Raw genomic sequence first — 25,757 nt, 5'->3', positions numbered from 1 at the left:
CTGTCAAGACATGTTTTGGTTGTAGAGGTACTAAGAATGAATGATTAATAAAGTGAGTATTCTTTCAAATCAATTAAAACTTTAACAAGTATGTAATTTTTTAAAATTTTCTTGCATGTAAAGTGTATCTATTTATATTGACTTTGAGACTCAGACAGTTGTCATTTAAGTAACACTGATATAATGTACAAAGGGAAGTCTTGTGTTAAAAAACCATAGTTTTTCTTCAGTATATCACGCATACGAGTGGTTGGGGTAGTTCGATTTTTAAAAGCAGTGTATAGGTTTTTTTTTAGTTCAAAATTTACCATTGTATTTAAATTAACTGTAAATATTGACCGATGTAAAATTAATGTATATCGGGATACTGATTATTTATCTATATATTCATCTGTATTGCTGTTAATTTTCAGCTGGTGGTTTTGGCATTCCGGTTGTCCTAGTAATTGTAGAAGGTGGTCATGATGTGTTTATTGATGCACGAAATAGTATTAAAGAACGTGTACCGGTTGTAATATGTTCTGGTACTGGGAGAGCAGCTGACATATTAGATATGGCATTTAATTTTCGACTTAAACATCAGTAAGATTTTTTTCCTTAAATCCTGTTTTTCTTGTGAAAATAAGAGAGCAATTTCGTTATGATCAACAACTGAAAGGAATTATCGTATTGCAACTAACGTTGAGGGATAAAATTCACTCTTTCCTATGGTTGACAGAAAACAAACATCTACTATGAATATGTAGATCAAATTGCTCAGATAGATAAAACGTTTAAATATCATCCGTGATTGACTCGTTGCTTGTTTGATCCTCATCAACTAGATTCACGAATATTGTAGAAGATATTAGTGTTTTTTTATTAATCCCCTCGCCCAGAATAAATTGCTTTCACACTAAATGCTTGTCCAAATCGTCTTGCAGCGACAGGTTGTACTCAGGATACTGTACCTTAAAAGTAGATTAGGTACACTAATTATGATTGAAACTTAATCATGTAACTGATTGATTGTGAACAAGATTTCGACTGCAAAGTTTACAAATTTCGGAACTGGAAAACTGTAAAGTCACTATAAGTCTTTCATTGAAGTGATTTGAGATCAACAGAAGTGCCACATATGACCAATCCACCAAATATTAAGAAAAATATTAATCAATAACATAATCTGAGATCGAAACTTGATTGTAATCCGAGTGGAATTATGGATACTAAGTATGTATTATCTAGATGCATAAATGAACTTGTATAACATCGTGTTATCATACAATTAATTAATTATTTTTTATTCTTTATTTAATTCTCATTAATTTATGAATTTAATTTAATAATTTAGTCAATTTACATCATTTACCGAAAGAGAATGTTCAATATTAAGTCAAAAGTTGAAAATTGTTTCTGGTAAAAATAAAATTGAAGCTGCATTGAAAATGATTCAATTTATTGTACAAGATACAAAATTAATTACAACTTTTGATATGAATAAATCAGATGATTTAGATTTAGCTATTCTATTTGCATTAATTAAAACTTCTTCAGAATTAGATAAACAATTAAGATTAGCATTAACATGGGATAGAAGTGATATTGCTGAAGCAAAAATATTTCGTCAAGGAAAACAAGTTAAACCAGGTTAGTGAAGAGTTATTATCATTATTATTTGGCGTATTTATCACACACGTATGTCAGTAGTATGCCGTATTTGAAAGGATTTAGTATTGATCACTAAGTTTTAAACGTGATAAGCCAATCAAGATATCAATTCAACATAGTGTAAATGGCTTAGCTTTGGTTCTGCCATAAGTAATTCATATGAAATTCTTGTAGGGAAATATTTCTTTAGAAATTTAAACTGATCAAAGTTTTTATTGACTGATCTCCGTTACGGATTATAATTATCTTTCCTTGATGCATTTTTCATATAGAGTGCTTAATTGAAATAGATTTCAGAATATTAAGCAGAAAATCTTTTTGCTAACTAAATACTAAGCTTCAATAGATTTTTTGGGAGACGTTTTAAAATTTAGAGATCCAGGCGTATTAAAATGAAATGATAGCAGTCATGACAATAATGATACATTCAGTAGTGATAATATTGGAAACGATTTACTGGATTTACACTATTTTCACGAATCATCAAGAACAACCCTCTGAATCGTTCTGTATACAAATATTTCTGTTAATTCAATTGAAACAGCCTAATAAATAATTAAAAAGCCATACTAAAATAGACAGCAAACTGTAAATAAAATCATTGGTCTGAAATGATTGGATTGTGCTGTAACAAATAAAACTTGCAACATACAGCCATCTAGTTGCTGTTTCAACTCTGTTGCATTCGCTTTAATTTAAACAGTCAAATGGTATAATCAGTTATCACATAGAAAGTGTGCTTGGTTTCGGAGTTGCCAAATCCAAGTGATAAAACGTTGCTTAATTAGAAAGTATCCATTAATTAATGCCATTGATCCTATCTTAATTTAATTAATTGACTTCGTGTGACTGAAAAATACTGAAGTGATCACGAATGTTTTCAGATCTGTTTGTCCCATAAGCTTACGACATGATTGAGAAATACTAAGTTTTGTATATTTAACGAATCGATGTAAAGCGTCACGATTAAGAAAATTTGATAGAATAGTGTTTTTGTTTTGACTTACTTGAGCTGGTGGTCCCGTTACATTAGCAAGTTGAAAACGATTTACTTGATATGATTACTAATTATGGTCAAAAGATTGTGGGGTTGAAATTATCTAATGTCAAGTATTTACTTTCAGTTTGTTGGGTGATTTTAACGTTTATAGATTTTATTTATCTATACGGTTAAAACTTAGCACTACTGAAATACACACTATTTTAATAGATCTATCTTTTCAGTAATCTGTTGTTGCTTGTTTTACAAATACTCTTACTATCACTACACTATAATACTATCACCAACCGATTAAAATGAGTTCTAGAATCCTTATCATTATTTACCAATATTGTTATGTTACTGTTAAATTGAAATACTTATAAGCTATATATCTTTATTAGTAAATTTTGATCACCGTACCAGTCTAGTTTACTTGAACATCACTGTTTAATTCAATTGCACTGAAATGATATTTTCTATCATCATTTGAATGGGATTCTATCTGGTTTCATCATCGGGTTGTTAAAGTTGCTATGCTTAAACATGTTTGTATCAACAGCTCCCAACATCAATACAGATCCAAACTATTTGAATTACTTTTTGAATTTAAGGATTGGAATTAAGTCATAAAGTTATTTCTCAGTTTGATCGTTTGCGCGTTACTTCATGAGTGACTGCCACTAAGTTAACTGATTTCGCAAAGATTTTGCAATAATCAAAACTCTCTTTACATTTCAGTCGTCAACTCTGCTGGAGTCGAGTTCTGTTATTCAGGTGCACAATTTTGCCTGATGTCCTTATTGTTTACAATGACAAAGTATGCACTTTTTAATCTTGATAATAACTCTATATACTCCATAAGTTTATAACATTATAATCAATCTGTTTCATAATATTTTTTCATATACTTAATACTACTTTATCAGAAATTTTAGAACCAATTATGATGGAAGCTCTACTAAGAAATAAAACTGATTTTGTAAGAATTTTATTACAAAATGGTGTTGTAATGCGTCAGTTCCTGACATTTGAACGTTTACATCGTCTATACAATGAATCAACGCAGTCAAATGATTTAATACGATGTTTAAAAAATTATAAACTGCTGACTAGTGAACATTTAACAGTATCGAGTACTAAACTCCATTTACCAGTTATGATGAATAATGAAATGACTGGTGAAACAGAACAATCATTCACACCTCCAAGTAGAATATATTTGTCTACTATATGTAAATTGTTACGTCGTACGCTTGGAAGGTATACCAATAAAATATATGATATGGACACAGAGGTATGTATATGTGAAAAATGTATATTGAGCAGAGTATAATTTAATCTGTTTGGTTATAAAGATAGTAAATAATTAAAATAATACTACTCCCTATGAATAATGATCCGCATCAGCTACTTTGGTCTATGTTTCATCAGGCTGTACTGAACAAAACCTATGCCACAGCGTGAATATGAAAAGCGATCACATTTTATTGCACATAATTTTTTTTATTTGACTGGTTTTGCTAATCACTTCCTTATACTTAGGTCTATTTTATGAGGATTTCGATGCCTGAATTATTTAAGACTTGGTAACTTGTTCAGTCAGTTGTTTAATCGATAGACATTGGTTAATACAAAGCTCGAAATACCAGTGAATACCTTTTGACATTTGAACTGTTGACAGCTAGATTTTTGAATGGACGGAAACACCAGAACCGATATTTGTTCACATACAGCTGACGATTTCCAGGTAGCGTGGAAATCCCATCTTGAGTTCTATTCCTTTTTAACAGCATGTTTCTAGGACGACCCTAAGTTATCTAGCTGTTGTCAGTAAATTTTAATTTCTCTCCTGTTGCGGCTAAACCGAATACATTTTTTCTTATTTATATTTTATCGCAACGTTCGCTGTTTTCCAATCGGTTACGTTTAATTCTTATTTAATTTGTTCTGTATACAGAGTCATTCTACTATAACTTAGTCTTCGTTGAATATCAGGTTTTTTCTGCACTTCTATCTCCTTCCTGATTCCATCGTTTAGGGATACTTATTGAAGCGTTGGTAGAGTCATTGATCGTACTGTGGAGTTCTCATTGCTCAGCGGTCGTATCAGACAAATCTCAGTCGTTCACAATCAGTAAACTACCTTAAGCTAACTGAATCATTTATCAAGACTTAAGAAACACATTTTGAATTTTATATTGTTACGACAATCCAAGCAGAAAATGAAAGTTCACCAGTTACTAATGACTTGTAGTGGATGAAGCATTACTAACAATATACATCAATAAGTTCTTTAGTACTAACTACCGTAACCGATAAGATAATTTGAACTTAATTGTAAGTTAAGCAGATACAAGAGACTCGTATGCAATAAGCGTCAATGATTATATTTCATTGCATTATTTCAGCGGCTTAGTAGTGATAGAAGCGTAAAAGTTGTAGCCAAGATTTGTCTCTAATACTTAAAATAACAAAAAACATGTCTTTTTAAATAAATTGGAAAAAAATTCTCATAAACTTCCATTGCTAAAATGTGTTTCAAACTGTTTAAGCAGCATATTAAACGAGACAACGTCGTATTATTTATTCTTTTATTCAGCTATTACATGGTCTAAGGGCTGACTGGAATCGAGTAAGTAAGCTAACGTTTGTTTCGCCATTTCAGGTGAGTTTAAGTTTGCTAATGAAGCAAACAACTTTTATCTTGATTTCATGACTTATAGGTTAAAATAAAGCTTAGAAATAGAATGAAAAAATGCATTGGTCACAGTATCTATAAGTTATACAACAGAAATATATTTTTTGATTGAGATCATGAACCGATTGATATTAGACCACCTTTGGAAACCTGGAAGCACTGGCCGTTTCGTCCTATTGTGGAACTCTTCAGCAGTGCGCATCCACGATCCCGCTCGTGGGATCCGAACCCAGGGCCTTCGGTCTTGCGTGCGAACGCTTAACCTACTGGATCACTGAGCCGGCATCCAATGGTGATAGTGTCTAACATCAACCAATCCACGAAATTGCGTGACCAACTTCCATTGTACTGAGGTAGATACCTGTCTCTATCCGACATGTATTAGCTCCACTGATCACGGCTTCTCACTAGAACTCCGAGAATTCCCTCACGAAGCTAGTCACTAGTGAGCACATGTTGATTACTAGTATAGGGGTTGTGGAGATCTCAATCAAAAACTTAATAATCTCCATAACCCCTATACTAGTAAAAATATAGTAGTATGAAGAGTCGGGAAGTGTCAAGCACCATCATACACCTAACAGCACCCGAGATCGTCTCGTTCACGACTGACTTTTGTTCTTAAACGGGATTTCACAATAATGTGTACTCGTTATTTTAACGAAGATTACAAACATAAACTTCAGATGTCACAATGATCCGTCAGGTCTGAGGGTAGTGGGCAATAATTTTAAATCAGAAGATTTTGATCAAGGATTCAATTTTATACATAATCATGAGCCCTGAATAAGGAAGAATGAGTTGTTCAGCGGTTCTTGATTTCCACTGTAATATTTACTTTCAGTCAGTAACAGACAATAACTGAATATAGATTTAATAAACAAATAATAACATCCATAAAAAGTTATTCACAAACCCACCAAACATAATTCCTATTGGTCGGAAATCACGAGAATACTCCTAATGACAAGGAACTAGAAGCAACACTTAGGAAAACAAGTGATATAAAATTAGAAAAACGGTATCATTATGTCTACTTCCAATGATAATTTCAAAGTTTATTACTGAGAAGGGTGTCCAAATGTGTATTATATACACTGAATATAAGACCTACTTACGAGATCAACACAACTACAATGTGGGCCACATCCAGTCTGTATCCAGTACACCGGACATGCATATGACTTGAGAAAGCAGATTACCACAGAACATTAAACTTTCACTGTTTGATCTATCAATATTTGGTGAATAGATATTCACAATAAGGAACTTACTTACTTGGTAACGTCTGTTACCCCTCATAGAGAAGTAAAGGCAGCTCAATAGTATCCTCCATCCAGCTCTGTTCTGGGCAATCCTTTCCAGTTCTTTCCAATTGCTATTCATTCCCTTCATGTCTTTTTCCAATTCTCAGCACAGTGTGTTCTTCGGACTTCCTCATTTCCGTTTTCTTTCATGATTCCAAGTTAGCGCTTGCCTCGTGATGCAGTTTGATAATCTCCTCAATGTTTATCCTATCCAATTTCAATGTCTTTTCCTCATTTCTCTCCTACATTAGGCTGATGATGATGGTATTCGGCCAAAGGACATTGGGTATCTTGCGTAGACAACTGTTTATAAATACATGTACATTTTCGATGACGGTTGAAAACCTTCCCTGGTACTGACAGTAATGTGATGCTTGTGTAGTTCTCTCATTTGCTCAGATCTCGTTTCTTTGGTATCTTGATGAGTTATCCTTCTTTCCAGTCTGTCAGTGGCACTTGTTCTTCCTCCCAAATCTTCCTGAATAGAACGTGATGCAGGCTTGTAGTTGCTTCCATGTCTGACTTCAGTGCCTCGGGTGTTATATTGTCAGGTCCTGCTGCACTCCCACTCTCGATTTGTCCGATGACCGGCCATCCTGATTTCTTCCACCGTTGGTGGGCGACGTCTATAGGAATGTCTGTATATACCGCCTCGATATCCTGTGGATTCAATGAAGCTGGTCCATCCGAGAGTTCCTCTAAGTGTTCCACCCATCTGTTCCTCTATTCTTGAACTTCAGTGATTGGTTTGCCCTGTTCGTCCTTGACTGGTTTCTCTAGTTTGCTATGTTTCCCTGCCAGTTTCTTCATCGTGTCACATAGTTTGTTCATATTTCCTTTCCTTGCGGCTTTTCCACTGTCATTGGTAACTCTCCCATGTATTTCTGCTTGTCGGCTCTAATGCTTCCATTCACTAGCTTGTTAGCTTCTTTGTATTCAGCTTGTACTTGACTTTCTCTGTCCTTGTTCGGCTGTTGTTAATTGCTGTTTTCTTGTTCTTCCTTTATTGAATCTTCTCTAGGTTTTTTTACAGAGATCCATTCCTTATGATGATGCTTGTTGCAGCCCAGCACCTACTGACACGTTGAAGTTAGTGCTTCTTTAATCCTTTTCCAGTTGTCCTCTATAGTAGTTTCTTCTTCTCCAAGTGGGTCTTGTAATGCTTGGAATCTGTTGTTGAGATTTATCTTGAACTGATTGAGTTTGTCAGTATGTCCAAGAAAGGTTGTATTGAACCTTTGTGATGATGTTAGCCCAGTTGTCTAGTGACGGTAAAGAACACCACGTAATTAATAGAATGAACGTTAGAAACCCTTTCATCTAAATTAAATACAGATTGTAGATTGGTTTGTGATTTAGAGCTGACTTCTGGGAGGCGATGCTTATTTAAATAACCTTGTTGCAAATGTTTTCTCTTTCACTTAAGGAATTATTTTTGTGGGCTATACTTTATCAACGTCATAAAATGGCTTTATATTTTTGGGAACGAAGTGAAGATTCATTGACACTAGCTTTGATTGCTTGTTGTCTGTATACAGATATGATTAAACTATTACCAACTTATGATACAGAAGGCAAAACGAAGTATGAAACTTATGTGGAAGAATTTGAAAGTTTAGCGATTGGTGTATTAGAGGAGTGCAATGGAATTGACCCGGTTAGTTTATTTTAATGGTGAAAATAGATAGATTTATGAATTGTTGTTAATATTGCCATTGAATTTGACAACGTCACGAAAACCTTTTCTTTAAAATGTATTGTTAATTGTCAGTCGTAAAGATCTAACTACAAAAACGTTAACCAGTCGTAGTCAGTTGAAGTATGCTTATTTGTTTAGATTGATTTGTTTTGCTACTTATTATCAGTAAGTAGTCAAAGTGTCCCAATAAATAACTATATAATTTTGCTATTCAAATACCAGGAATTCACATTGTATTTGGTTGAAGGTGAATCATCATTATGGGGTGGTTTCAATTGTCTTCAACTTGCCGCTCAATCTGTTCGACGTAAATTTATTAGTTCTCAAGCCTGTCAAAACTCTTTGGATTTCGCATGGTGTCATGGTATGCGTGCCAATATGTTGATAACGTCTGCCATCTTGATTTTACCATTTTTATTGTACTTCGATCATATTTTGTCATGGGAAGATAAACGTCCACATGTCAGTGTAAATTATAATCATCGAAGTGTAACTAGATCTACTAAAAATGCAGGTGATGTGCTGGATCAAGAGAGTATTTCTCATCAACATTCCAAACATTCAGCACCTGTTCAAAGAAATTTTAAAGAAAAAATTAAAATCTTTTATACTGCACCAAAAACCAAATTTTGTCTTTACACGGTGGGTGTTTGGTGTTTATTGATCTAAAGCATCAGAATGTAATTTGAAATATTCGAAGACATTTTGATAAGTTTTTGTACATTTACTCTTTTGCAATCCTGTTTAAATACTTTGACTAAATATGACAAAAACTCGTTACTTTGTGGCAAGCCCATTTGGCCACTGTATCATCTGTCTATTCACCGTAACTCAGACTCTTAATTCACTATGTTAATTTCGGTGTGTATGATCGAATGCATGTCTGTACATTAACTCTTAAGCTATCCTCCTATTGGTTTCAATGTGCAGATAATCGATAATTTATCCACACCCGATTAACTCGCAAAAATATATATGGGTTTTAAACAGACACACTCTCACTCACTCTGTTTCATCGTGTGCTTGCTCAACGTACGCTTGTGGATTTTTATTAATCATTAACAATAAACTATCTCTATAACTGGTGTTCAGGCTTCTCAATAATCTCGAGTAAATTCGCAATTCTACTAGGAGATTAAGCCTACCTAAAATACTCAGTTACGGGATATTATTTATTGGAGTCAGATATTGAGGACATTAGCCTCCACAACTTTCTATTTTGTATCTTTCTTTTCTTATCTGTTAATGATCCTAAATTTTGATGCTATTAAATACTTTGATCTACTAAGCTACCAAAGCCACGAACCGCATGATATTCTGAACTTAACCAAATGGAATCTTTTCTGCATTCTTAAATACTAACCCATAACTCATTTCTTCACCAATGAATTACTCTCGCTAAAGATTTAGGTATTGACAAACATGCTAAGATAGTTAAGTTTCACAGTGTAAAATTTTAGTCTCTAGGCATTTTTGTACTAATAGTTTCGTCATATAAGTTCATGTACATAAGGTCACACTGATGCAAAAGTTGAACCTTAACAAGTTTAGAAAATGATCAATGTTAAACTTCTGATTCTACTGATTTCATAGTCTGATACCGTACAGTCGAACAGATTGTCCTTTCTTTTACATAGATGAAATATTTTAATTGTTCCACTTATTGTCATTTACACATGTAACATAGAAATGTGTGTATAATAGTATGTATGCGTCTATATGCCTACTCGTATCTTTCATATCTATAATGTTGAGTCAAGTTTTACTTAAATAGAGCAGGTACTTTTACTTTTTCCAAATCTGTCATCGTCTTTCTTGATAAAAGAATGTCTGAAATAAATTCTGACTTGATTCGTATTCGGCTTTTTATTATTGCCGTCACGCAGGCGGAGTTGGTCTGAGTAAAGCATAACAAAATCGAACGAAGAAATTATGTTGATGGTTTATTCCTCGTTCGTTTCTTCACCATTCGTTATGGAGTTAAGTCGTTTCCATGAAATTGTAAATAATATCTATTCTTCCTTAATTTGAAATTATAGTAACTTGTGTGTTATTTATATAATGGTCAACTATTAACCTAGATAATTATATCGCCTTGAAGTTTTTTTGCCTATGTAACAGTCATCTTGGGTGAGAATTGATTATCTTAAATCAAATTTATATAATTAGTTTATCAAAGTACTTCAGCGTTTGGAAACCGTTGAATAGAAAAAATATATCATAAGTTATATGAATTGTTTCATGATGGCCTGAGATATAACGAAATTGTTTCGTAATTTAGTTTCACCGGTTATCAGACTGGTTGATGTTGATTAATATTGATTAAACACATAGACCAATACATCTCACCACAGTAGTAAGAGGATAAACCAAAATATCCATAGCAGTGGTAAGTCGTCCCTAGAGTAGAATGGAATAACTATTATTTCGTCATGATTTTCAACGATTCACCAGTTGATAACAACCTGAAAATTTTGTTAAGTTGGAAAATGGTTAGATATTGTAATTTTTTAAGAATACGTCTGATTATCTTTCGGAAAAATCTTATTTATTCTAACTACTGTTTCATTTTATACCTTTTTTCAAATTATAGATGGTCTATGTGATATTTCTGCTATTCTTTTCGTACACTTTATTATTCAGTACTATACCGGATCAAATCACTATACATGAAGGTTTTATAATGGCCTATTTTATAGCTATGATAATAGATATAATTAGACAGGTAAATGTAACCAAACAAAGATACTAATTTACTCGTTAATTCTCATTATTTTAAAGACGTATAAATTGTTCGCAGTTACATTTTCTTACAAGGATAATCATAAAGCATATAACATGTAGTCCTGATACCAATGAATATTCTTCATTGTGATTTATTTAGTATGATCTGAGACCGAAAATCACTGGAGAGCTAATAATGAAGGTATTTATATGTACATATATTTGGATAAACAGACATAATATAATGCAGAATGAATCATTTATAAGCGTACTGAAATTCTCTATAAGATTTATTTGTTTAATGCCAAATTATGTCCGATGGAAATACTGATCTATAATTAACATACGTACATGGAACGTCCAGACAATATGTGACACCGGGAGGACCAGTCAAACACAATTTAGCAGTACTCGAAATCAGCGAAACCCATCAGACCCAAGCTGGACAGCAAAGGCTAGATACAGAAGAAATGCTGCTGTACTCCAAATACGAAGGGGGAAATGCTCCACACACTCAGGAAGTCACTCTAATGCTGTCTAAAGAAACACGTAAAGCACTTAAAGGATGGGAATGTCAAGGATCTAGGATCATCAAAGCATCCTTCAAAACAAATTGAGAAGGAATTACAATGAATGCTATCCAATTTTACGCACACATCAATGATAACAATGACGACGACAAAGATCAGTTCTATGAGAGGCTACAATCGATCATAGCGAAGTGCCCAGGAAAGGAACTGATAATCCTAATGGGAGATCTAAATGTCAAAGTCGGAATGGACAACAATGGTTATGAAGATATCATGGGACGACGAGAAACGAAAATGGGGAGAGATTTGCAAATCTATCGAGACTCTAGAGAAGATTCAATAAAGGAAGAACAAGAAAACAGCAATTAACAATAGCCGAACAAGGACAGAGAAAGTCAAGTACAAGCTGAATACAAAGAAGCTAACAAGCTAGTGAATGGAAGCATTAGAGCCGACAAGCAGAAATACATGGGAGAGTTACCAATGACAGTGGAAAAGCCGCAAGGAAAGGAAATATGAACAAACTATGTGACACGATGAAGAAACTGGCAGGGAAACATAGCAAACTAGAGAAACCAGTCAAGGACGAACAGGGCAAACCAATCACTGAAGTTCAAGAATAGAGGAACAGATGGGTGGAACACTTAGAGGAACTCTCGGATGGACCAGCTTCATTGAATCCACAGGATATCGAGGCGGTATATACAGACATTCCTATAGACGTCGCCCACCAACGGTGGAAGAAATCAGGATGGCCGGTCATCGGACAAATCGAGAGTGGGAGTGCAGCAGGACCTGACAATATAACACCCGAGGCACTGAAGTCAGACATGGAAGCAACTACAAGCCTGCATCACGTTCTATTCAGGAAGATTTGGGAGGAAGAACAAGTGCCACTGACAGACTGGAAAGAAGGATAACTCATCAAGATACCAAAGAAACGAGATCTGAGCAAATGAGAGAACTACACAAGCATCACATTACTGTCAGTACCAGGGAAGGTTTTCAACCGTCATCGAAAATGTACATGTATTTATAAACAGTTGTCTACGCAAGATACCCAATGTCCTTTGGCCGAATACCATCATCATCAGCCTAATGTAGGAGAGAAATGAGGAAAAGACATTGAAATTGGATAGGATAAACATTGAGGAGATTATCAAACTGCATCACGAGGCAAGCGCTAACTTGGAATCATGAAAGAAAACGGAAATGAGGAAGTCCGAAGAACACACTGTGCTGAGAATTGGAAAAAGACATGAAGGGAATGAATAGCAATTGGAAAGAACTGGAAAGGATTGCCCAGAACAGAGCTGGATGGAGGATACTATTGAGCTGCCTTTACTTCTCTTTTAGGGGTAACATTCGTAAGTATGCAAGGAAATGCGAGTATCCATTTTCACATGAACCAATAACACGACCAGGTTGTGAGTTTGTTACTTTAAAAAATATCGACTATTGCTCTAAACTCTGTATGGCTATTTCGTTGGTTTATTTAAACTTCACTGGATGTATAATCATATTTTTCTCATTGTAGATATTTTTATCACCTGGTGATGGGCCTAAAAAGATAGCAACTTGGTGGGATCAATACGAATGGGGTCGGTCGGAACTCTTCGTTATTTTGCTAGCGCTTTTAAGCATGTTTCTACGTATTGGATTGGATACAACATTTATTTATTCTAAAACATTTTACGTGTTAACATGTAAGTTTCTTTTTTAAATGAACCATTACTTCATTAAACATATATTGTTAACAAGTATGATATTAGTAAGTATTGTGTTAATCCCTAGTCACTGGACAATGATCAATTATTTATAAACCAATGTTAAATAATAATTAACGAACTTTGATTATATTTGTTGTATAAATGTTATTCACCATTTGAACCATAAATTTCCACTCTAAATGTTAAGTAATTTTTCTATAGAAGAATTTCATGTTAGATACTACATTAAAAAGGATGAAATGTTGTACAATATTATTTCACAGTAAAATTAAATAAATATGTTTTTAAAAAATACTAATTAAATTAAAGTTAACTTATGATCTATATCAATAATAGAACTCCAGGAAATACCTCTTGAAGCCAGTCACTAGTGAGCATATGTTGATTAATATCAGAAGCAGTGGCCAACGGAGTTCAACCGGGTCTGTTGTTGTTATAACCTGTCGTTTGAATGCTTATTGTCTTGGCTCTTTTGATGCTAATTTTTGTATTTGGTCGTCGCCGATTGTTATGTCGGAAACGCTTATCACTTATACTCGGAACGAGGGACCTCCACAATTCCCACGACTCGAAAGTAAGAACACAAAGACTGGTATAAGTGATGATTTATTAACCCCAAAACACGACGACGACGATTCTAGTAGAAAATACAGTCATTTATATATTGATTGTACATCAATTTTGATTTATAATTAGGAAGAAATTAAATATATGCAAAATACTTAGAGTTATAACAAGTCACATACAAGAATATCACATATTATACAGAATAAAATATCATACGAGAAAAGAAAACAAATACTACATTGAATAACCATTACTTTGAATCAAAAACGGAAATAATCTTGAACAAAACTTATAATGAGTAAATCAATCGAAAATTGACTTTTCTTTCCGTCACATCAGTTGTGTAATAGTAACTCACTGAAGTCAATGGTGGATGTGTCACTCAATTTTGTGGATTAGTTGAAGTTAGACATTAACACCATTGGATGCCGGTCAGCTCAGTGGTCTAGAGGTTAAGCGTTCACGCACGATACCGACAGGTCTTGGATTCGGATCTCGCGAGGCGGGATCGTGGATGCGCGCTGCTGAAGAGTCCCACAATAAAACGGAACGTCCGTCCAGTGCCTCCAGGTTTTCCATGGTGGTCTAGCTTAAATTGACTCATGATCTCAACTATTAAAATTACTATAATATTCACAAAACCCCTTCTGAAAATAATTAATCAATCAAATTAATTGTTTCCTTATATTTGTTCTAATTTTGTACAAACTAAACTTAATGATGTTAAGTTAGGCACCATTTTTCAGGTACTTTTCTGTTATAATAATGTTTATAATGAACATCCATATGTTTGTATGTATCATTTCTTCAGGTTTGACTTGACGTTCAAATAAATTAAGTAATAAGTAGATTGATTCTCAAAATAGAATTAATGTTACATTTGTATTATCTGAATTCAATAAAACCCAATAGGATATTAGAAATATATAATTATTAGTTGTGTTTTTAATTTGATAATTTTCATCCATATTTTTGTTGAAATAACTTTATGATAAAATTTGCAATTTATCTAACTCATTTATAATTCATTCATTTCATTAATATTTATTTTCTTATTATAAATACAATCAGTAATTACATGCTACATTCGCTTATATGGTTTATATTCTTATCATCCGAATTTGGGTCCGAAACTAGTCATGATAAGGAGTATGCTTGAAGAATTGATTTCATTTATATTCATATTGATTGTTGTCTTCTTAGCTTATGGAATTTCTTTACATGTCTTACTCTATCCTTATCGTCATGAATTTTCATGGAGCGATGTTCGTGATGTTCTGTATTATCCATATTGGAATTTATACGGTGAATTATCATTAGATTATACTTTTGGTAAGTTTCTAAACCATTTTGCATTGATGTAAGTAATTTATCAAATACAAATTTGTACATTCGGCTTTCAAGTGAATTTCAGGCATGAGAGTTTATTAATACTACTTTACTGTTCTAACAGGAATAAGTTGAAGAGGGTTCGAACTTGCAATTTATTGGTTGAAGATTGAATGTACTTACCATTAAGCCATCAGTCTGTTAAATATGTAATCTTATTGAATTATAAAATAATATGTCAGCAGACAATGTTAAAATTATTCAAAATGATTTTTAGATAAATCATGGAGATAAGGCGTATAACTTAATTATTGATTAATATGTCATGATTCGACACAGAATTATTACGTCTCAACATGATATAATAAAATATTTATTATAATAAAAATGGAAGAAACGATACTTTTAATCATGGAGGCTAATTTCAAATTACAATAAATAACTTGTAAAATACTGAATCACTGATCAATGAAACTAATATGTTTGGAAACTCACAATTAAGGATATAAGTAAAGGTAATAACTAACCAACGATCTTTCGCTCTTTTCTTCGTGAAAAACAGTAAACTTAACAATTTCTAGTTTAACTCATAAGAATTCAGACAATTTATTAAGAATAAATATATAATAAATTCAATAAGAAAGATTAGTTCAGCGAAGAGTTCTCTTTTCGGCGAATTCATTTTCAAAGCTGTGCAGTCGTTTTCAAACTGAAGTTGCCGAAAAGAGAACTCTTCGCTGAACTAATCTTTCTTATTTAATGTCTTAATGGGTGTATTCCGTTTATATATTAAATTACCATAATGTATCAAAAATTTCGTGAATGATGAAGGTCAAAAGTGTGATTTCGAACCTAAAATGGAGTAAAAACTTTGACACCAAAGGAACATGATGTATTGCAAAGTTAAGAGTTGGATTTTGGTCTTGACTTTAGATAAACTAATATTAGTGATATGGAGAGTAATAGCTTCATCAACTAGAGTGCGAATGACATATGAAACTGTCTTTTTTCCAATCGTCTGTAACATGTATTCACGTTTTAAGAAGAATTATGGATGCTTCATTATGTAATATTGCAAATTTGTTCACACAGTGAGTTATTGAGTAATTATTTTTTAATACAATTCACTTCAATTTATTCGAATCTGACAGTTAATATAACTGCAAATAAATCATATAAAATGTGATGTATTCTTACATCATTTTGATTTATTATGAGAGTCAAATAAATCCTTATCACCAATCTTCGACTTATTTCTCTTGTGTTCAAGTGCCTAGTAGGTTCAGCAACTAAGCTGTTTGTTTTATGATATCGGTATTCTTTAAAACGGAGCGATAATTCATAAACACTTTGATGGTTTGACTTAAAATAGAGGATACCCTGTTATTTCAAATGGAAGTTGCAGATTTACTTACAAATATCTTACATTTGCTACAGTTCTGTCTAATGGATTCCTGAAAAATAGGTAAATCCTATTTATTATATTTGACAGAAATATTGTCTATTTTCAACTTCTTATGAATAAATAAGAGGATTTTGTAGTTTGTCGACCTATTTGATGTCTAGTGTTTTTTCAAACGAGTGTATTCTTGTAGGTATTACCTTTAAATGTGTACTTAACTAATCTACTGAGACTTGGAAACATAAATGTATGCTTTCAGTATTCATTTCTTTGAATTAAACTGATAACTGTTGATTTCGGTTTTCACTAGCTAAGAATGATACTTGTGGAACCAATGCAGATGGAATAAATTGTCCGAAATATCACTTCTTGTGTCCTCTGTTTCTGGCTATGTATCTAATGATTGCTGGGACTCTGCTCATTAATCTGTTAATCGCTATTTTCAGGTATTGTTTATTTATTATAAATAATCAATGTCTAAGATTATTTAACACACAGTTAATTCCATATGGTGCAAAAAAGTATTAAATATTTTAATGAATGTTTAGATTCAAGCAATCAGTTATTTTGAACTCTGTTTTTCTAACTAAAATGTCAACTTTTCTATGAATGAAAATAAAATGAGTTGTGAACTTTTCATTTCACCAATGATTTATAAACAATGAGCTATAGATTGAACTCTTACATTTTTTTGGTAAAATAAAATGACGTAGGTTCTGATTTTCAGTTTGATTCTTGTTTGACTTGTATAAATTAGGAATGGAAATGATTCTAATAAGCGATGATCGAGAAAATTGATATACAACACAGTTCAAGAAAAAATCATTTTGATGATGATAATGGAAAAATCAGAAAATCATTAAGAAAATAGAGCTGAAAATTGTGTGATAACGAAAAGTAGACAAGATAATAAGATGTTAAATGATTAATGTACGATAAAGAGTTGATGTCAGTAAGATGTAAATAAAACTACAAGTGGTTTCAGCTCAAAAGGTGGCGAAGTGAGAGATACCTTATCAAGACATCAAAGAAGGGAGATATTGGTCAGTATGAAAACTGCTTAAGAATCAAATTTCTGTAAGTACTAGGAAAAGGTTTCAACAGTGTAGCTGAACCACATGTAAGATTCAGGAGACGCTCAACTTGGTGAACAGAAAACTGCGTTCCATAAGGACAGATCGTATACCGATCAAATTACGACACCATGAGTCATTATTAAACAATCAATTGGATGAAACTCATCATTGTGCACTAACTTCCTTGTTTATGAGGTAACATCCGAGTGTGGACAGGAAAAATATATAGAACACTACGCAGTACCTGTGAATATTTCCGCCATCATAAGAAACTTCTAAGAGGAGCTAAGTCGCAAATCTTTTCTAGAGGGCAGCTCACAAATGCATTCTGGTCGAGGACTGGTACTAGGCAAGACTACCTACTCTCTCTGTTTATTTTTTTAGCATCTGAATAGATTATGAAGATCTTAACATTTCAGAGGAAGTGTGTAATTTAGTGGACGTCTTGGACACAACTAGATGAATTAAAATTTGCAGACGACCTAGTCCTTCAAACTCATGCGCAGCAAATGGGCGACTTCATTGGTAAATAGAGAGGGTCTGATGAAGCAAGAACAGCATTACTACAATTGAGCAACGTGTGGAACTCAGAAGAAATGTTATCCATGATGTAAGTCAGAAGTTTCTACGGCTCTGCAACTTAGAGAACCACTATCAACAATAAAGTACAGGTACTCATAAATGATTGTCTACGCAAGATATGGAAGATCCGTCGGTCATAGATCATCAGCAATAACTTAATATAGCATAATTCAAACCAGCAGTGGAAGAAACTAAGAAAAGACTAAAGTTTTTATAGAACACACTATGTGGACACAATCAAACTGCGTCACAAGGCAAGCCCTAAGAATCCTCGAGGTTGGAGGATAAGAGATGGGTTGAAGAAAACATGGCGTTAGGAGTCCCAGGCAGACATCAAGACTGTAGATACCACTTGTCAACAGCTGAAAAAATGTCCGTGTTAACGGCGCTTGGGGATCGTCTATGGCTTTAGAGGAATAATAAACTTAAATAAGTTTGACATAAAGAGTCAAGCTACTAAACATCATTACAAATAATTCTTTTATTCTGTAAACTGCCGTTTACAATGCTAAATATAATGTGAAGAATCAGAATACTGACTTACACAGTCTTGATATCTGTCCCTTGTTTATTTGAAATTAGATAATATAACACCCTAACTGTCAAATGTTATTCAATCGTCAGATTTCATCATATGACGTTTATTTGTGTTTTTCACTACATTCCATCATTTTTTTATGTAACAGTAACGTTTTTAACGAAATTGAATTTCATTCGATTGAATTATGGAAGTATAATATGTTCTTTATGGTTGTTGAATTTAATAAGAAACCGATTGTCCCAGTACCATTATCAGCAGTTCAAGCTTTAATAGAACTTATTCTATATTGTACCAAAATGTCAAAAGTAAGCAAAAAGAATGTAAAAAGTAAGTAGCTAATTTACAAAAATTACGTGAACTTATGGTTATATCATTGTATTGGTGTAAATGTTAATTATTCCATTATAATGCTAGAAATTTCTCTACTGTGAATTGGAGCAACATATGTAAGGGGATCCTAATGCATTTAAGGTACTCGAAGAGTTCTTGAAGTTTCATGGCCATTTCACAAAAGCGAAAACGTCTTCAGAATTCATTTCATTATCATTGAAAGCAGTACCCTATGAGTAATAAAACATTTAAAAGTTCCATTTGTTCAAGTTGTGGTTGTTTAACTCAAGTTTTAATATAGAATTAATTTGAAGTGGATACAGAAAGGCAGAATCAAAGTTAGACGAGAATAAAATACTAACAAAGCTTTAGTTTGATATTTCATTGATAAGATTATACAGAATTATACATTTTTATTGAGTTTCATGGAGATGGTAGGAATCTGGAGACAGAATAAATAAGATAGTGTATTTTATTTGCTTGAAAAGAGAGTAAATATCATTTCAACTCTTCAATAAGAGAGTCAAAAGCAGTAAACTTCTTTGCCTGGAACAAGAGGTCTTGTCATCATACTTACTTCATAGAATAAAGGAAGTTTTTAGTCCCGAACCAAATTAAGTATCCGGTCACTTTTTATAAATGGTTTATATGTGCAGCAAGTTTAACTTATCCACTTTGTACAAGCGATTACTAGTTCATAAACAGATTTATCTTAAGGTTAGTATATAACAAAAAGATAGAAGAAATAGGCACACGCGAGATAACCGTATGCTTTTCACACTACACAGCGATGACGGATAACAAAACGTAGAAACAACTGTAGTATGCTATGCGGATACAATTAAATCTGTGGTCGGAAAATCAGATTAAGCAATTAATGTATTAATGTGAGGTACATGAAAATTGTTTATAAGTATGACATGAAATGTCAATCTTGTCTGAAAACTAAACATTCTTTCTGAATATATTTCTTTTAAAACACTTAGATTACTGCTTTTAGTTAGTCTCAGTCCGTTTTCTCTACTCTTTCTAGATGTTAGTTCATAATTCAAAGTATGTTGTTATAAGTATAAATGTTAAACATAAAGCATAGATTATGTATCATGTACATTATGTATAAACTGTATAGGACTGGTTTCAACTCCACTTTGTACAATCCGCAAATGATTAACAAACGATGAACTGTGAACCATCTCTATGAACTGACCACTGAAAAATTTCAGAGCTACACTAAATATTTGGTTAAAACTATCACATAAACTTAAAAAATAATGAAAGACTGTAGTTAATCTATGACCACCAGTCAAACAAATCGCAACAACTTGGGTTGTAAACATCGTGCTCGAAAAGGTGATGGATTTGACACATGTAATTCATAATTACAGTGGCAAAACTTAATTTTAAAGAGTCGGATAAAATGAAGGTTACTTTACCATTTAACTTTGTCTTCTCTATTGTTATATGATTTTGTGTGATATTTCTCTTAATAATCCAGTTTGTGTAAAGTTAATTATTAGGATTACGAGTTTTAACGGAATCGATAAACCACTTAAACAGGTTTACGGATGTTTTGAGAATTTCTTATTTATCTTGATTAGGTCCTCGTTCAAGTACATCAGGGAATTTGAAATTTATTGTTAAAAGTGAAACAGAAGATGAAAGAGATGACGGAGCGAAACTATTTAAATTTACAGAACGTGGTAACCGACGTCCTAGTTTAGGGCCTACTGTATCTTTTTCTCAGTTGTCACCAAATCATGCAGATATTGGTTTAATGGAGTCAGTTATACCCGAATCTTTACAGCATAATTGTAAAGAACAAGAAGCTGAAGACAATGATGATGAAGATGATTTACGCAGAGTCAGAGTCTTTGAAGCGAACTGTAAACGGAATATCTTGAAAAAAATGAAGCTCGATCGTGAGAAAACAATTGAGGCTGGAATACGTCAACTTAAAGCTCGGTAAGCTTTCATGAAAGAATAATTTTATTTTCATTCCAGCTACCTGGATTTGGTGTACTTTAATGTACCAGTTGAGCCATATTGGCTAAAATGTCTGTTGCTCTAATTCATATGATTCAAAGATTTTATTTTTGGGAATATTGAAGGTTAATTAATATCCAACGAAATATACATTATTATGGGGTACCATATCAAAATGAAGTCATACTGTTGACTGAACTAAGGTTTAAAAGCAATAGGATATACTCCTTCAACAGACTATACATTTAGCTATACTGTTATTTCGGTTTTTAATCATGAGTTACAAAGGGCTGGTAAATAGTGAAAAATTGATTCCGTTTAGATGAAGTGATATAAAGATAGCTTAGATAACTTGTGATAAGATACAACTTATTCACGGTAATAAATCAAAATTAGAAATTTGCAAAGAAAACAAGTTATTGTAAGGCCTACATCCATGAAATCAGTGAAGAATAAGTCACCTCCAAAATGCATATACCAATTCAAATTGTTAAATTCATCTTTGTTTTCGATCCAGATGTTTATGTTACGATGGTCATAACAATTGTATGTTTCATTTTATTTTTATTGAATAATTTAGCCTTGAAGAGATGTTTAGCAGTTTAATGAGTGTTGGTGAAAAAGTTGAATCAGTGTCAAGAGACATTGAATTTTTCAGTTCAGGTAATTTTTTTAATGGTAATATTTTAGAATTATCTTACTGTAAAATCGATGCACTTTGTTTGTAGACTGTAATTATTTGAGTTGTTATGTAAGGGTTTGAGAATAGATGGCTTTCGAAGAATTCACTGGATTGAAAGTTAAATAATTATTCATAAAATAAGATTTACTAAGCTACTTTACTGACAAGAATGAATGCTACATGAAATAGTTTTGTGACGATCACATTTATTTAATTCAGACACAGTTTAAGTAACTTGAGAACAATTTGTGTTAATCATATTTTCTGCGAACAACCGATAGCGAGAAATGTGCTTAAAAGCATTTCTCCACATAGGTAAATAGAATGAGCATCTGATCAACAAAGTTTACTTGTTTTCAATCAATTCTGATTATTCGATTTCTTACTAAACAACTTTTTCCAGCTAGTGAAATCAAAAGTACAGAAAAGTCAACTGAATCTACCAATATAAATGTACAGGTTGTAACAGAACCTCAGAAATTACACACTGTGAGTTTGTAGCAAGTTTCAACTAAGTGATTTTTGCCGATATGCAATTGTTATTTATACATTTTATTGCTTCCTGATAAAGTTTAAGAATATAAATCTACCTATTTTATGGTCTTAACGGTTATTTTTGTTTTAAACAAACAAATAATGGAATTATAATGTTTTCCTGTATTTATGAATCACTATTTACTGAAACCATTGTTTTCGGAGTGGATCTTCAATAATTGATCAAATATTGGAAGAAGAATTCAGTATTCTGATTACTAGTGATCAGCTTCAAGATTAACGTTTGAATGATTTTCCTAATGTTATGTGTTAAAAAGAAATCATAAATTATGTATGTGATGTATAAAAATCAACTTCGGAGTGATTGTTAATAAAGGGTTGTAGAAATAGTTGAATTCCATTAAAATCTTGAATTGGTTCATGATTTCTGTGATATGGGAAATATTATTGTACATTTAAAATAACTTAAAAACATGGTTATTATTGTTTAGCTGAATGTACTTTCATCTGTTGATGACTGATTGAAATAATGGCTGGATAAGTTTATTATATTTGTTTGTTAATTAAATTTATTGCATATTCTTTTGTCAAACTGACACATCATTTCTTGTTTTTTTTCAGGAAGCACCAGTTATATCAATTAACGATCAGATTTCAACTGTTTTACAACAACATCCAGTAGAAACAAGTAAATTAAATCCTGTTGAATATCCTGAAGTTGGTAGTAGTGAATCAGAAATGGAACTTATTTTTGATGTATCAGAGCCACCAGAAGTTCTTCCAGTTTCTAGTCAATTAAGAAAATCAAGTCGAATCAGTCCTTCATCAAATATTTTACTGAACGTAGAAAATAATATGAATGACAACTACATATTTTATGATAAGTTGTCTTAATCTGGATATTAACTGCAGATCTGTATTAAGTGTAAGGAGCACCACTCATACAGGTAAATGTGCAATGTTTGCAATCCTATTATTGATATCACCTACTAAGGGTTAATTCGTTTTTCGTGTTATGGTTGAGATTGCCGCAATCGTATTATTACGATCAGTGTTACGTCACAACTATTTTCACTTCCAACTGTTTCTGAGTTAGGAAACTGTTTTGCTTACAGTACCAAGGACTTTATCATGTGTTAAATAAATATTCAGTTGTTAGCATCGAGATAAATTATCATTATTGCTTTTCTGAATGCTACCTTCAAATTCACTGTAATTGTATACTTACATTAAAGTTTGTTTTAACTTGAAAGATTTTTAAAAATAAAGAATATTTCACTGAACAATTGTTTTCAATAACTAACTTCATCATGAGGCTCTACCGTTATAAGTCCAAAATTATTCTGGTATTTTGCAAAGGTTAAAATAAGACGTGCGCTAATGAATTTGACAATGTTATATGCATTTCTTACGACATAAATAGGTACTTCGAAATTGTTTTGTATATAAATTACAAAGTTCATTATTTAATAGAGGTCAGAATGTTTTGTAGTAAAGTTTCGAGTTACTATTGATACAACAGTAATATAATAGATCGTGTAAATGAAATGCATAGTAGGAGCATTTCGTCTTGTTAATCGAGGTAATAATATTAATAATAATGATAATAATAACTTTGTTTGGATATAATACGTAATAAGAGAGTTGTTGTCAAAGTAATTTGATCAAAAAAAGAATTCGTGTGACTTGAGAAAAATGAATGTGTAAATTAAAAAAAGATATCAGCACAAAAGGGAATTGGGGGGGAAGATTTCTATAATATCTAGTTTAGGCAGTTACTGATTCATTTGTGGATCAAGTTAAACATAGATGCTGGATAAACCTCTTCTGGATACGTAAGTTCAATTTTCTGGAGTTGATCCAGATATCTTCAGCTATATAGAGGAGCCGTAATCTAGTTCCCTTAGGTAGATTGTTTGGGACTTGATATAAAACAGAGAAAGCTTCGCCTATTTTAATATGATGTTCACTACCTACCAGGTGAGAGAGATTGATGTTGATAATAAAGCTAATGACTCCTTTTCCTAATCATGCTGGTACATGTTCACGAACATACAAGGATAAGGCCCTTAGGGTACGGCCTATGTAACTAGCTTCACAGGAACAGGTGGATTGATATATACGTATGAAAGAGCCCATCATATCTAATGTCTCGTTGATTTGTTGTACATGTTCTGGTTTGGTTAAGAAGATTATGTATAACTTGGCGACATGAAATGTTCTTTCAACAGATCCATTGAGTCGACGTATTAAAATGTCACCCGCTATATCCCTTGGAAATCGAGTTTTAGGTAGTGGGTTTCTTACTGATCATGTCAGAGTTTGATCATTTTTTACTTTCAGACAGAAATTTACCAACGAAATCATCATTATTACCGTTAGTTGATCTTCTACATATTTTCTACACTTCAATCTTTATGTATTATTCGAAAATTATTGTGACTGATATCAAATTTATTGGTTGTGAATAAATTTCTATTCACTACCCCAATTGAGATCATACCTTATTGAACCTGTTTATACACAATGAAATCTGTGAAATAACACTGAAGTAAAAAATCTTCCATAACCATCAACTGAAAAGGAAAATGTTTGGAGACATATATCACGTTATTTCAAAGTAAAAAATCTGGAGGCTAAAACAGCTCTTATTTTACACTTGTTCATTAATTAAAAAAAACGCTATTCATAGGTATCAAAGTTAAAGAAAAGCATCAGTATGGGGGTTGTGGAGATTGTTAAGTTTTTGGTTGAGATCATGAATTAATTGATGTTAGACCATACTAGGACGAAACGGCCGTCCAGTGCTTCCAGGTTTCCAACGGTGGTCTAACATCAATTAATTCATGATCTCAACCAAAAACTTAAAGAAAAGCCTTTGAATTTCAAAACAAGTGAAAGAATTAATCATCATTAAATTAGTTGTATGCCCAATAAAACTGTTTTGTAACTGTTTGTTAGCGGGACATAGATTGGCTAATTTTTATCAAATCAGCGCTAGTCGATACTTGGAGAACACTCTAGAATCTTCTTATGTAAAAACTAGGGATATACTAACGTTTCTCTTTTTGTGTTTCCTACTTTCATTTAACCTTTTTATTTGGAATATAATCTCTTTACTGTTCAACTGTGTTCTGATTTGGGGACTTGTCTAGTGTATTTGCGTCCAAGAGAATACCAAGCAATAGGGATAGCTGGGTTGTAATAAGAAAGAATTATAGCACTATGAAAGTGTCCGGAATATTCAAACTTTTAATTTAAATGAATAAAATACTTCAGTAAATTGAATGTTTTACGAAGTCAGTGAAATTAGCTTTAACAAGCTAATATAATAGAATATAAAAGAATAACTAGATTTTTCGATAATGCAATGAGAAGACGTAGTTTATCAGAATTATGTGATATATTTGCGCAATACATTTCGAACAATCTGATCACACATATACTTGT

At 32.6% G+C, this 25,757-nt stretch overlaps 1 protein-coding gene across 1 annotated transcript in view; it reads left to right on the top strand.

Annotated features, from left to right (window-relative positions):
* The window catches only part of MS3_00010589 (uncharacterized protein), a gene marked incomplete at its 5' end in the record, with an annotated part of 33,162 nt that extends 9,572 nt beyond the window's left edge, over positions 1–23,590 (top strand). The window contains 15 exons of the mRNA XM_051218977.1: positions 414–582; positions 1,334–1,629; positions 3,559–3,926; positions 5,232–5,297; positions 8,064–8,294; positions 8,559–8,978; positions 10,930–11,061; positions 13,128–13,296; positions 14,959–15,219; positions 16,929–17,064; positions 18,963–19,144; positions 20,746–21,109; positions 21,711–21,793; positions 22,216–22,301; positions 22,929–23,590. Of these exons, the coding sequence (XP_051069115.1) occupies positions 414–582; positions 1,334–1,629; positions 3,559–3,926; positions 5,232–5,297; positions 8,064–8,294; positions 8,559–8,978; positions 10,930–11,061; positions 13,128–13,296; positions 14,959–15,219; positions 16,929–17,064; positions 18,963–19,144; positions 20,746–21,109; positions 21,711–21,793; positions 22,216–22,301; positions 22,929–23,201 (3,236 nt within the window). The 3' untranslated portion in view covers positions 23,202–23,590. The remainder of the gene's footprint in view (positions 1–413; positions 583–1,333; positions 1,630–3,558; positions 3,927–5,231; positions 5,298–8,063; positions 8,295–8,558; positions 8,979–10,929; positions 11,062–13,127; positions 13,297–14,958; positions 15,220–16,928; positions 17,065–18,962; positions 19,145–20,745; positions 21,110–21,710; positions 21,794–22,215; positions 22,302–22,928) is intronic.
* Between the last annotated feature and the right edge of the window lie 2,167 nt (positions 23,591–25,757).

This window comes from Schistosoma haematobium, chromosome 3, assembly GCF_000699445.3.
Source record: "Schistosoma haematobium chromosome 3, whole genome shotgun sequence".
NCBI classification, from domain to species: Eukaryota; Metazoa; Platyhelminthes; class Trematoda; order Strigeidida; family Schistosomatidae; genus Schistosoma; species Schistosoma haematobium.
The sequence above is the reverse complement of the archived record's forward strand: the minus strand, read 5'-3'. Positions and strand labels throughout refer to the sequence as shown.